Here is a 14,781-nt window from a genome sequence, read left to right as displayed (position 1 = left end):
TTTAAAAGATCACAAAGCTAGTTAATGATACAACTAGGAATTGAACCCAAGTTTCTTGATTAACTTCTGCCAGGTCTCTTTCTATCATACCGTAATTGTTCCTCCACCCCTCACAGCCAACTTTCCGAATATAATAAGTAAGCAGATATTGATAAAAGTGATTGGTGGCCACACGTCCTCTTGGGGCTTTGGTGACCTAGTGCATTTTTCTCTCTCTGGGTCCTTTGTTTCTGTGTGATGTGTGGGTTTCTTCAAGAAAAATATCCTCCCTACATTTGAAACCTGTATTTTATGGCAGCATGCTTGATCTAACTGATCCTCCCCCATCCCGTGTTGTCTCCCTCAGGAAGCCGGTTAAACGAGCGCGTGGCCTTCCATCGACTGGCTGTAGTCCACCACCGCCTGGGGCAGTCTGAGTTGGCTGAACACTTTTACCTCAAGGCACTATCTCTGTGCTCATCACCTCTGGAATTTGATGAAGAAACGTTGTATTATGTGAAGGTGTATCTGATCCTGGGGGACCTCATATTCTATGACCTAAAGGTACGGAGAGCAGACTGGGCCCCATGGGCTCTGGACAGACACAATTCCTGCTTATCAGCATTTTTAAAAACTGCTTTGGGCTGGATTGGGGGAAGAGAAGGAACTCCTGATTCAAAAGGGTATGAAGGTTCTTGTTATTAGCAACTCGGTGGCATGGTGCTAAATTTAGTACCCAGTCTGGCGTCAGTCCTCAGTTCAAATCCAGCCTTAAATGCCTATTATCTGGGTGACCCTGGATAATTCACTTAATCTATTTACTTCTATTTCCTCATCTGTAAAGTGGGGATGATAATAATAGCATTTACCTCCCAGGGTTGCTGTGAGCATCAAATGAGATAATATTTGTAAAGTGTTTAGCACAATGACTAGCACATAGTAGGGGAGCAGCTAGGTGGCTGACCTGGAGTCAGGAAAACCTGCTTTCAAATCTGGTCTCTGACACTTATAACTATGTGTCTATATGGCAAGGCACTTAACCCCTATTTGCCTCAGTTTACTCTATAAAAGAGGGATAATAATAGCACCTACCTCCCAGAGTTGTGGTGAGGATCAAATGAGATAATATTTACAATATTAGTACAGTGCATGGCATATAATAGGCACTATGTAAATAAATGTTAATTATAATAATTATCTTATAGCTGTTTATTATTAATTATTTAAATAAATTTGTTTTATTATTTATCATTATTATTATTGAACTATTTTCATTATTACTATTACTGTTGTTATTAACTTTAATTTTAAAAAAAACTTTGAATTAATAAGTTTTAAATGCTAATTAATATACAATGGACCATGCTAGCTTCTTGGGCTGAAGATTCAAAGATAAATTAGACAAAGTTTCTTCCCTTATAGTCTAGAATCCATCAATAGTGCATTTTTTAAGGCATTATTTTTCCAAGTCCTGTGCTAGACACTGGGGCTATAAAACCAAAAGTGAAATAGTCTTGTCCTCAAGGAGGTTAGATTCAAATTATGGAGATAACATCCATATAGAGGTACATAAAAAAGCAGATACAAGGTGATCTTGGAGGAGAAGGTCCCACTGGCAGCTGGGGAAAACAAGAAAGGTCCTGTGTGGAGGCCAGTCATGTGTAACAAGGATGAGAAGAATGGGGATGGAAGGAAAGAAGGATTGAGCCCAGGTTGTGAAGGACTTTAAATGCAAAACAGAGAAGTTTTATATTTGATCCTAGAGGTAATATGGCCCCACTGAGTTTACTGAGTATTGCTATGGTCAGATCTATACCTTAGGAAAGTTACATTGTCAATTGTGTGGAGGATGGATAGTGGCACAAAGATGCATGAAGCAGAGAGACCAATTAGATGACTATTTCAGTAGTCCAGGTGAGAGGTGATGAGGGCTGGTACTAGTGAAATGACTGGGGGAATGGAGAGAAGGGAGCATATAATATGGAGATAGAAATGATAAGGTTTGACAATTGATTAGATATCTAAAGTGAGTAAGAATGAGGAGTCAAGGATGACACTGTGGTTATGTACCTGGAAGAATGGAAAGATGGTGGTGCCCTTGACAGTAATATTGAAAATTCCAAAGAGAGGTGGGATGGGGGAAAAGTAGAATTATAAGATGTATTTACAGCAATATATAATACAACTTAGAATATGAACAGTGTATAAGAAAACTACAAAGTTCTAGAAGACCTTATGAGGAGAAGATCCATATCTTCAGATTGTAGGGTAAAGGGAGAATGAGATATATAAGGGAAGGCTTAATGGAAGAAGTGGCATTTCCCACTGAAAAAAAGCTGCATTTCATGGCAGCATAGGATTTATTGCTGAAAAAGCTTTAAACATCACTTGAAGTCCACTGCCTGAATTCATTTTACAGATGAGGAAGTGAGGCCCTGAGAAGGAAGGGAGTTGGTCCAAGTTGCAGAGCTAAAATATGAACCCAGGATTTCTGACTCCCATGTCTACTAGGGCTGGAATGGGTGAATTTTGCCTATAATGTCCTCCATACACCCCATCTTTCTCCCTCTGTATTGCCTGTCAGAAAGCTCCCGTGCCAAATATAACCCACCCATTGACCTGCTATTGTTCAGAGTACTTTGTACCTTATTCTGACCTATCCTTCTCAGGCAGCATCTTAACTTTCTAGTCCCAAGCGAGGAAATTCAGCTTTTTCCATCTTCTACCCAGTACTCTATCACCATCTCTCCACCCATCTTGTTTCCTCATTTCTCAGATTCTGGAGGACTTTAAATGCCAGGCTGAGGGGTTTGTATTTTGTCTTATAGACAATAGAAACCTACAAAGCATTTTGTGGATTTTTTGAGCAGGGTAGTAACATTATGAGACATGAAATAGAATACCAATTTGGTGGCTACTTGGAGAACAGATTGAAGTGGCAAGACCCTAGAAGTAGGGAGACTATTAGGAAGCTATTATAATAGTCCAAGAAAGAGATGATGAGGTCCTGGGCTACAGAGGTGATTGTATGAAGGAGAGAATGGATGTAAGAGATAGGCTGGTGGTAATATTAAAAAGACTTAGCAAATGATTAGATAGAGGGGATGAGGAGGAACTAAGTGCCTAGATTCTAGGATAATTCCAAGTTGGTGATTCTGGATAAATGGAAAGATACTAGTGCCCTCAACAGAAAAGGCAAGTTTGAAGAAGGGGTGGGTTTAAGGGACGATATAATAAGTTTCTTTTTTAATGTGTTACATTTGAGATCCCCATAGGACATCAAGGTTGAGATATCCAGCAGGCAGTTGGTAATATGAGATTGGAATGATTCAAGCTGGTTATGTAGATTTTGGAGTAATCTACATAGACAAGGAGCAGTTAGATAGTTCAGTGGATAGGGTGCTGGGCCTGGAGTCAAGAAGATCTGAGTTTAAATCCAGCCTCAGACCCTTACTAGCTATGGGATCCTGGGCGAGTCACTTAACATCTGTTTGCCTTAACCCACTGGAGAATGAAATGGCAAACCATTCCGGTATCTTTGCCAAGAAAACCCCATGGACCATACTGGTGGGCTATGGTCCATAGGTTCATGAAGAGTAGGACGGGACTGACAGACTGAACAACAACATAAAGAAGATATATGAATCCTTGAGAGATGATAAGTTGACCCAAAGAGAAAGGTGTAGAGAGAACAAAGAAGAAGAGCCAAGACTGACCCCATGCTTAGGAAGGGCAGGCCATTAATGATAATACAACAAAAGAGACTGAGGAATAGAACCAGAAGAGATCAGTAGCTCAGAAACTTAAGCACTAGAGAGCATACAAGAAGAGGGGATGCCAAAGTGTGTCTACTGCCACAGAGAGGTTGATTAATCATAATAAGTACAAGTTTCTGCATAGATTTTTAAGGTTTGCCAAGCACTTTACATACACCATTTCATTTATCAAATTGGATGACAACTTATTGGACTTATGAGGTGAGGAAAATGTCCACAATGACAGAGAGTTTGAGGCTGGATGACTGGGGGAATGTCACATCAATAGAACCAGGAAAGTTGGGAGGAAAATCAGGTTTGGAGAGGATGATAATGAATTCATAGGATCATAGTCTGAGTTGGAGATGGGAACTTAAAAGTCCAATCCCCTCATTTTTCAGTTGAGGAAACTGGACCACAGAGAGGATGAGTGACTTGCTTAAGGTCACACAGCTTTAGTTTTAAGCAGGTTGAGTTTGAGGTGCCAGTAGGTCTTCCAAGCAGTGATTTCCAGAAGTTCCTTACTTGGACATATGGGATTAGAGCTCAAAAACTCTCGGTGTAATCCTGAGCAAATCTCTTTCCTCTTATGTAGTCCGAGAGTGTTGAATTAGATGGCCCATCCTTCTCTGACTTTCCATGTTCAGAGGTCCTTTTACGTCTGACATACGATGCTGAAATCCCTGTATCATTTGCCTCTCAGAATTGGCTTTCTCAAGGATTACCCTGCCTGAGTGCACAGCGACAGCTAGTGACCAGAATCCATCACTGCAGCCTCTTGTGAATTTAATTGGAAAAGAGATTTTGGTATTTATTCGGTCTTAGGAGCATAGAATGGAAAAGCTAGAAGAAAACTTAGACCTCTAGCCAAATTCCCTTTACTTTATAGAGGAAGTGACTTGATGTAAAGAGCTTTGCAGACCTTGAAGCCCCATATAAATTTGAGTTCCACCATTTTCTTGTTATCTGTTATTATTGCCCCAGACCATAAAGTGAGTTATTCCTTCAATAAGTGTTTATTACATTCTGTGCTTGAAGCAAAGTTGTTGTTATGGCTTGGAGCTATGACACGAGCAAGCCAAAGGTTCAGGGGAGAGGAGGCGGAACAATAAAATATCACCTCTATCCTTGAGTTAGGAAGCAATTCAATGACAGTCTGCCAACAACTTTCATTTAGCACCGCTTGTTGGGAGGAATACAAGACTAGCCCTGAACTTAAGGTTCCTATGATCAATTTATGGTCCCCATACAACCCCACACAGTAAACCCCTAAAAGGGCCAGATGGTCAGCTCAAGGCCAAGTCATAAAATGTGCCAAGGGTCATAGGTTCCAAGTTAGAAAGAGCTGCCTCAAAGTGACCTAGTCCATTCCCTTCATTTTATTTTGTTTTCTGTTTTTTGCTAGGCAATGGGGTTAAGTGACTTGCCTAGGGTCACACAGCTAGTAAGTGTCAAGTGTCTGAGGCCAGATTTGAACTCAGGTCCTCCTGACTCCAGGGCTGGTGCTCTATCTGCTGCGCCACCTAGCTGCCCTCCCCCCTTCATTTTATAGATGAGGAAACTGAGGTCCAAAGAGGTAAAGTCTTGCCCAAAGTCATACTGGTTATAAGAGAATGAGGTAGGCATTGAATCTAGGTCCCAGATTTCATTACAGCCTTCCACTGTACCATGGTGCTCCTTGAGTTTGTGGTGTTTGTCTTTGATATAATTCAACAAGGAGTTGTGCTAGGTGCTGGGAGCAGGGCGGGAGGGGAGAGGAGGGGCGGGAAGGCAGTAAGCAAAGTAGTCCCTGGCCTCAAGGAGCTTATTTTACATTATTGTCCCTTTATCATCCTGACCTCAGAATACACACACATACACACACATACACACAGACACACACAGACACACACACACATATACACACACAAATACACACAATACACACACACACACACACACACACACACACAGCTAGTGTTTATACCTTAACACCTTAAGCATGTGGTATGTCACTACAGACCTTTCCTTCCCCCTTCAAACCTCACATAAATAAATGAATGAGTGGATGAATCCATCCCCCCCCCCCCCCCCCCCCCCCCCGGATTACTGGGTACAAAGAGACTGTCAGAGAGACAGGGTATATTGTAAAGACCTCTGGCTTTAGAATCAATAAAGCCAACTTTCAGTTCTTTTGTTGTTGCTTCTGTTCAGTTGTGTCCAGCTTTCCGTGACCTCTCTTTGGTTTTTCTTGGCAGAGAGGGTGGAGCAGTTTCCCATCTCCTTCTCCAGCTCATTTTACAAATGAGGAAACTGAGGAAAACAGGTTTAAGTGACTTGCTCAAGGTCACGCAGCTAATAAGTGTGTGAGGTCAGATTTGAACTCAGGTCCTCCTGACTCCAGGCCTAGCCCTTTATCCATTGCACCACCTTGCTGCTTATTTCAGTCCTATCTCTGGTCTTTAAGGAGCCTCCTGGTCTTGGGTGAGTCTCAGTGAATATCAGTTTTATCCTCTGAAAAATAAGGGGAATGTTTGTACTACCTATAGCATGATGTCATGAAAGTAATATTCAAGTTATAGCAGTAAGATCTGTGTTCAAATCTTGTCTCTGACACTTTCTAGCTGTGTCATCTATTTCATGGAGTTATTTCGGTAAGTTATTATCTATTTTATGGAGTTATTGAGAAATAACTTTTGTCAACCTTAAACTGGTATTTAAATGTGAATTATTATATTATTATTATTATAGGCTCTAAAGCCTATGCACTATTTTGACTTATTGGAGGCCTTTTTAGGAAAGGGTTCTTGGTCCTTTAAACTGATGTTAGTAAGTTTGTTAATAAAACATTATTTCATCTCTAGGTAGGGGGGACCTCAAAGGATTCTGTTCCTTAAAATAGGCAGTATGGTACAGTGGAAAGACGACTGGATTTAGAATAAGAGAACCTTGGTTTGAATCTTAATTTTGCTGTTTATTAGCTGTATGACCTTGAGCAAGATACAGCTTCTTTGGAACTCAGTTTCCCCATCTGTTCTTAACCTTTTTTATGTGTCCCAGACCCCTTTGGCTGTTGGGTAAAGCCTATGGGCTCTTCTCAGAATCATGTTTCTAAATAAATAAAATGCATTCTTAATCTTTTGTGTGTTTTGTGGACCACTTTGGCAGTCTAATAAATCCTATGGCCCCTTCTCAGAATTGCCTTTAAATATATAAAATAAAATAGGATTATAAAGGAATTCAGAGATATAATTCCCCGCCCCCCCATTCTATCCATGGATACCTGGAAGGTCTATGGAACCCAGGTCAACAACCCCTGTGTTAAAGGGATGTAGGCGCTTCAGCGAAGACCCACCTAGCTAAGCTCAGAAAACCTCAATACCAGGAGGCTGGTCACCAGTGGATAAAAGGTTTTAGTCATACTAGTTCATGAAACAGTTTAGTGTTAACAACTCCATGCTAAGCCATGGAGAAGCTATCATCCACATTGGTAGAGATGAGTGGTGGGTGGGGAGAAATGTCATGGATGAAACCACAGATCCTTGAATATTAAACTAAAGATTTTGTGGTGCAGTTGGACCAGCCAACTTAAAAATGCAGGAATGGAGAGGTGGGGGTAGAGATGAAGTTTGAGGAGTCATTCACAACTAAAGTCTTGAGTGTATGTTTCCTGTTGTTTATTGATGTTTGTTTTTTGCAGGGGGAGGTGGAGTAGTCTGGTGGGGATGCTTGATGGAGGCAAGAGACTTAGTGGGCTGCATAGTGGATTGGAGATTAGGGGCTGTAAATACTGATCCTGGTAACCCCAGAATCCATTACACTAACTTTGTAAACCTCGAATAGAACTTTATCCAAATAGAATAGTAAGCAATGTTGTGGGGCTCTGGTGAGCAGACTAATGCCATTATGAAGCACTTTATAATGTGGTTACTAAGTAATGATGGGGAATCCTGGAGCAGAAAGTGATTGGTTTTGCAGCACGTCAGGTCCAGGGATAAACTGACCTTGAGAGGGGATGCACAGATAATAAATCGTCGTTACGCATGTGAATGTCCTTCGGGGAAGAAAGTTTAACTCCTTAGTTCATAAGCTTATGGATTCAGGTAATCATATTATTGTTCTATATGGAGATCATAGCTAAATGACCACAGTATAATAGAAAGAGCTTTGGATTTGGATTCAGAAAACCTGGCTATAAATCCCCGCTTCTGCCCTTCTTGGCTTCATGACCCTGTGCAAGCCACTTAATTGAACCTCAGTTTCCTTAGCTGCAAAATGAGGATTTATAAGGAGAGCATTTTCTAAACCCTAAACTCATTTTTATGTGCTTTGAGGCAGTGTGGTATAATGGATAGAGTGTTGGGTTAGACACTTACTAGCTGTGTGACCTTGGGTAAGTTACTTAACCTCTGTGTGCCTCAGATAACTCCCTAGGACTTATTTACTAAGTTCTAGACCAGTTACAAACATCAGTGGAGAGAATTCCCACACTGAGAGTCCCTGATTTCTTTATTTCTCATATCTGTTAGACTCATGTGATTATTCTTTTTATTGTAATCATAATCATAATAATTATTGTTATTTCAGGACCCATTTGATGCTGCTGGCTATTACCACCTTGCACTTGCAGCTGCTATGGATTTAGGTAACAAGAGGGCTCAGCTGAAAATTTATACCAGGTTGGCTACAATCTACCATAACTTTCTTGTGGACCGGGAGAAATCTCTCTTTTTCTACCAGAAAGCAAGGACCTTTGCCACAGAGCTGAATGTTCGGAGAATCAACCTGGCCCCTAACCGCTATTACAGGGGTGCAGCCTGGATTGTGTCCAAAAGCCATGCATAAAATCATCTCCCTATATTATGTGCTATTAAAAAAAAACCCAACACAACAAATCCACATGTATAATAGACATACATTTGTTAATATATGAGAAATTCAGTGTCACAAATTGATGTCTCTCTGGTAACCATAACTTAAAGGATTATTTTTTTTTTGCATTAAAGCATATTCTTTGAGTATTTAAATGCCTCAATGTCCTACCACTTTTTTCAAATAAACTCAGTAAGAGAATGTAAAGGCATCTGAAAGGAAATAAATAATTATTTATCTGATGATGTCTTGAGGTAGCTAAGAATTTGTTTTCTGATAAGCATTTGCTGCATGTCAATGTTATTTGATTTAAACTTTTTAAAACTATACTCCATTTCTCATCTAATACCCAGTGTTTCCTCACCCATGAATTGCCTTTAGGAATGACACGGTCTGTACTGAAATCATTTAGGTGCTGAGGAAAGACAAGTTACAATGGATGATAATACAGGCTGGTTTGTTGTGGGAAAAACTTTTCTTACATTAGAGCTGTCCAAAAGTAGAATGGTCTGACTTTGGAGGGGTGGTTTGGTACCCCTCCCCCACCATTGGAGAGCTTTAATTATGAGCTACGTGGTATCTTGACAGATCTAGTATAGTGGGGCCTGCTTTAGGGGTGAAGTGTGAGTTAGCCTAGCTGGTCACTGAGCTCACTTAAAATTCTATGATTCTACGATTCAAGATCCGAATAAGGTTTGGTATCTCCATCTCTTCTCCCACTTTCTTATGCTCAGGTTCCAAATAGCTCTCTGAGCCTCTGTCAAGCATGGAGTCCCGTCCTGGAGTATGGATGTCAAGCACTCTGACCATGTTCTCACCATGAGTCATGTGTCTCAATCAATCAACAAGCATTTATAAAGTGCTTACACTTTACATGTGCCAAGCACTGGGGGTACAAAGAAGGACAAAAACATGGTCCCTGCCTTCAAGGACCTTACATGCTAATGGGGGAGGTGGCATGTAAATAACCAAGTACATATAAAATTAGTACAGAATGGATGGAAAGTAGTTTAAGGGAAGGCACTAGCAGCAAGGAAAGGCACTAGGAAAGGTTTCTAGCAGAGGGTGAGATTTGAACTGAGTCTTGAAGAAAACAAAAGGAAACAAAAGGCAGAGGTGTGGCAGCATTCCAGGTATGGGAGACAGACAGACAGACAGGCAGACAACTGGTTCAAAGACTTGGAGACAAGTGATAGAATGTCATGTGGGAGGGACTGTAAGTATGTCAATGTAACTAGACTGTAGAGTAAATGGAAAGGAGTAACTTGGAGAAGACTGGAAAGGTAGGAATGGGCCAACTTATGAAGAGTTTCAAATGCCAGAGGAGTTGACATTTGGCCCCGGAGGGCAGGGGAGGTGACATGGGTAGGTTTCAGATCTACACCTTAGAAAAGTCACTTTGGCAGCTGAGTGGAGAATGAATTAGATTGGGGAGAGACGACACAGGGGTACTGTTTAGAAGGCAATAATTCCTTAGCTTGGGAGAGAAATGATAAGGGCCTGAACTAGAGTTCTAGCTGTATGAGTAGAGAGAAGGGGACGTGTATGAGAGATGTTAAGAGATAGAAACAATGAGATTTTCCATCAGATTGGATTTTCAGAGTGAGGGAGAGGGAGGACACCAACCTTTCAAGCCTGGCTGACTGGGAGGATGGTGGTGGCCTTAAAAGCAACAGGAAAGCTGGGAGGCGGAAGAGTTCGGGGGAAGGGAGACAGTGAGTTCTGTTTTGCACATGTTGAATTTGTGATATCTATGGGATATCCAGTTTGAGATGTCCAAGAGGAGATGGGAGATGGCTAGAGCTCAGCAAAGAGACTAAGTCTGAGAATCATTTGAATGGAGATGATAATTGAACTAATTTCTGGGAGCTGGTGAGATCACCAATTGAGATAGTATAAAGTGCAAAGAGAAGGGCGCTCAGGAGAAAGCCTTGGGAGGCATGGAAGGTTAGTGGGAGAAACTGTAGGTAAATAATCAACAAAGGAGACCAAGAAGGATGGGTTGGACTTAGAGTAGGAGATCCAGGAAAAAGTAGCATCACACAAACCTAGAAGAGAGAGTGCCCAGGAGGAAAAAGGTGATCAAGGATGTCTAATGCTGCAGAGAGTACAACTTATTTCCATTTTTATAACTAAGAAAGAAGGGAATCAAGCATTTATTAAGCACCTACTATTTGCTACACCCTTTACAACTATTTCATTTGATCCTCACAACTCTAGGAAGTAGCTGCTATTATTATCCTCATTTTACAGTTGAGGAAACTGAGGCAGATAGAAATTAAGTGACCTACCAAGGACCAAGCAGCTAATAAATGTCTGAGGCTGGATTTGAACTTAACGTATTCCTGACTCCAGGCCCAAAGCTTTATCCACGGTGCCACTAGCTGCCTCTCTCCTAAGGAAACTAAGACTCAAAAAGATTAAATGAAGTTTCTAGTCACAAAGCTAGCATTCATCAGCAAATGACAATAATCCGTCACGAGAATAGTGTTATGGAATCTGGCTTGTGATGAAACTCCAAATATTTAGGAAAATATTTTCTTTAGTGGTGCTGAAACAGTCAGGTCAATTTGTGGTACAAAGAGTGTTGGGATGTGGAATCGGGAGACCAGGGTTAAAATCTCAGCTCTGTATATGGCACCAGCTGTGTGATCATAGGTAAGTCATTTAACATTTCTTGGCCTCAGTTTCTTCATCTGTAAAATAGGGATATTAACACATGCTATTTTCTTTTTTAAAAATTAATTAATTAATTGTTTTTTGGTTTCCAGCATTCATTTTCATAAGATTTTCAGTTCTAAATTTCCCGCTTTCCCAAGACAGCACGCAATCTGATATAGACTATACAAGTCCAATCATATTAAACCATATACTCCCTTTTTACTGTCATTGTGTGGAAAGTGCTTTGTAAACTTCAAAGTGCTATGGAAATCTGAGTCATTGTTGTTACTGTTATTTATTATTATACTTTCCGGTCCCTTCTCCTGACCCCATCACCACTCATGCCTTACCAAAACCCAGCCCTGGAATTATTCCCACCATACGCCATTTCCACTCCCTACATGCTTTTGAATGAAGCTGAAGAAAGGCTTCCCACCTACTACCTGGCAGAACCTTGAATTGTTATCTGATCTCACATGGGCCCTTCTCCACCGCTCCCCGGCAGCCTTTTGAGCCTGGAAGATACCTTCTCACTGTGGAAGATCCCTCTGCCCCTACGACCCCTTCCTCTGATTCCGTCATTCCTCCTGGGACCTCCATTTCCAGGAAGGACCCAGGCCAGTCACATTCACTCCTTCCTTCCTCTTCAGTTTCTGCTTCTGACTCTCCAAATCCTTCCCCCCACCCCCCAACACTTCTCAGGGTCCTTTCATGAACGGTCTTCCCCTGTTGGGATGTAACCTACTGAGAACAGGGGCTATCTTTTTGCTTCTATCTGCATTCCCAAACCTCAGCTCAGTTACCAACACATGGTAAATTTTTAATTCTTGGTGATGTGACTTAAGTCTTCCTTAATAGTTTTCTATTATACTTCTTTCTCCATAGGCGTTATTCCACTTTCTTTTTTCTCCTCAAGTCTCCCAAGACATCCTTTCTCCAAGCCTCTCAGCACAAGGCCTTTGTGTTGTATCTTACTGAGAAAATAGGGGCTGTTCTCCCTGAGCTCCCTCTTCTCATTAATTCTCTGCCTTAAAACCTCTTAATCTCATCCTTTATCTCTCTTTTTCTGATCTTTAATCATTACTTAACAGTTCTGTCACTTTGGACAACTCCTAAATTTCTCAGAGCCTTGGTTTTCCCATCTGTAAAATGGAGTTAATTATATAATTGCCTGCCTGATAGGACCCTTGCAGGATCAAAATGAAATGATAGATGTGAAAGTGCTTTGTAAAGCACTGATAATAATAATTTGTTGTTATTTAGTTGTTTCATTCTTTTTGTGACCCCATTTGGGATTTTCTTGGCAAAGATACTGGAGTGGTTTGCCATTTCTTTCTCCAGCTCATTTTGCAGAGGAGGAAACTGAGGCAAAGAGAGTTAAGTGACTTGCCCAGGGTCACACAGCTAGTAGGTGTCTGGGACTAGATTTGAACTCACAAAGATAAGTCTTCCTGACCCCAGGGGCCTATCCACTTTACCACCTCGAAGCCCTGGTAAAAATAGCTAGCATTTTACAGTACTTTAAGGTTTGAAAAGCACTTTACAGATATTATCTTGTTTGATTTGCACAACAACTTTGCAGAGTAGGTGCTATTAGTATCCCCATTTTTCAGTTGAGGAAACAGGTAGAGTGACCTGCCCAGGGTCAAACAGCTAGTAAGTGTCTGAGCCTGGATTTGAGCTCAGTTCTTCCTGACTCCAGACCCTTTACTATGTTCACTACACAACAGTGTATGTAGCCTATATACATTGCTGTCTGTATCACTTACAATAAAATTAAATACTATAGGAATTAGCAATTGTTAACCATTTCCAAAAGACTCATTTTGTGCCCTTCAGTAACTCAGGCCAAGTGGCTCTCTGTCCACTGGAATTCTGATTCAGCCATAGCCCAAAGAGTGATCAGTGATGAGTCTCTAAATAAACAGATGTTTGGCTTGAAAGAAGCCATATTACCAAGTCATTCTCATGGCCCTTCTGTAGCTAAAAGGTGATCAATTAATTTCTACCAAATCACAGTGTACCATTTCAGATACAGGCTTAACGATGGTGGTTTCAATTTCTTCTTAGGACCTCTAACCCTTTCTAATCTTTAATTTCCTCATCTGTAAAGTGAGATATTTGGACTAGAAGTAGCAGCATTTACAGTCAGAAGTCCTGGGCTCACATCCTGACCCTTAGACTTAGACAAATTACTTAACTTCTTTATGACTCAGTTTCCCCATCTGTAAAATTGTTGAGGGGAGGGGAGAGAGGTACGATTTATACAACCTCAGACACAGAACTAGAAGACCTTAAGCAAGTCATTTACCTTTCTGGGCTTCAGTGTCCTCATCTGGAAAATGAGGGGGTTGGGCTACCTGGCCTGCAAGGTCCCTTCCAGCTCTAAATCCATGATTCCAGGAACTTCTGAGATCCTACCCTGGGGTTTCTGAGCCCCGGAAATCCACATTCTAAGGTTCCTTCCAGCTCCAACATGCTTTGATTTCAAACTCCTAACTCTGCCCCCTATTTTTTTTTGGTTAGGCAATTGAGGTTAAGTGACTTGCCCAGGGTCACACGGCTAGTACGTGTCAAGAGTTTAGTCTGAGGTCGGATTTGAACTCAGGTCCTCCTGACTTCAGGGCCGGTGCTCTATCGACTGTGCCACCTTGCTGCCCCCAACTCTGTCCTTTTTAAAGGTTCTTGTTTGTACCCTAGCTATGCAGTGTTTGATTTTTTTTTTAACACCTTTCCCTGAGGAAGCAGAATTTTCTAGCCTGTGCCCTTGGAAAGCTGAATCTATGCTTTGTTCTGGGAACACTCTCTATTGTTTGTTTGTTTGATTGTTTTGCACGTAGAGAATTTAAGATAGAAGTAACTACAAAGAAGTCAGAACCCAGTTTTCCTTTCAGAGAGCCAGGATGAGGGGCTCCCATCAGGTTACAGGAGCATACCACAAGGGGGCAATATAGAGCTTTGTAAAAACTAATCATCCTTCATTGCTTTAATAGGAATATTTAACCCAAGGTCATAGAACAAACTTTAAACCTTAATTAAAAACTTCAGCATGTTCAAGCGATGAATTCTGAAAATGTGTTTTAATTGCAAACATCTTTTTAAAAAAAATTTTTTTTTACAAAGGATATGTTTGATTCAAACAAAAAAGTCATATTTTGAAAGTTTCAAGCATAGTGAGGTATACTTAGGGTCATCATTGTGGAGTCACAGAATGTCCTAACGAGAAAAGACCTTAGAGGTCATCCAGCCTGACCTCATCATTTTATTGAGGAGGAAACTGAGGCCCAGAGAGTTTTAAAAAAGTGACTTGTACAATCTCTGTAGCTTTCATCAATCGCAACCTCTGTCTCAGTTTACTCTTCTGTAAAATGGGGATAATAATAGACCCTACCTCTCAGAGTTGTGATGATAAAATGAGATGAGGTTTGTAGAACACTTCGTAAACTCTCTATAAATGCTGTTATTATTATTAATCAACAAGTATTTATTAAACAACTACATCATGTTAGACACTGGATATTTAAGTACAAAGAAT

General features: G+C 40.9%; 1 protein-coding gene across 6 annotated transcripts in view; it reads left to right on the top strand.

Annotated features, from left to right (window-relative positions):
• The window catches only part of SH3TC1 (SH3 domain and tetratricopeptide repeats 1), a 110,361-nt gene extending 101,621 nt beyond the window's left edge, over positions 1–8,740 (top strand). For all 6 annotated transcript variants that reach the window (XM_027836362.1, XM_027836363.1, XM_027836361.1 and 3 more), the window contains 2 exons: positions 347–543; positions 8,301–8,740. In XM_027836362.1, the coding sequence (XP_027692163.1) occupies positions 347–543; positions 8,301–8,558 (455 nt within the window). In that variant the 3' untranslated portion in view covers positions 8,559–8,740. The remainder of the gene's footprint in view (positions 1–346; positions 544–8,300) is intronic.
• Positions 8,741–14,781: the final 6,041 nt, after the last annotated feature.

This window comes from Vombatus ursinus, unplaced genomic scaffold (genome assembly GCF_900497805.2).
Source record: "Vombatus ursinus unplaced genomic scaffold, bare-nosed wombat genome assembly UNPS02014818.1, whole genome shotgun sequence".
NCBI classification, from domain to species: Eukaryota; Metazoa; Chordata; class Mammalia; order Diprotodontia; family Vombatidae; genus Vombatus; species Vombatus ursinus.
This window is presented reverse-complemented; position numbering and strand designations above follow the sequence as displayed.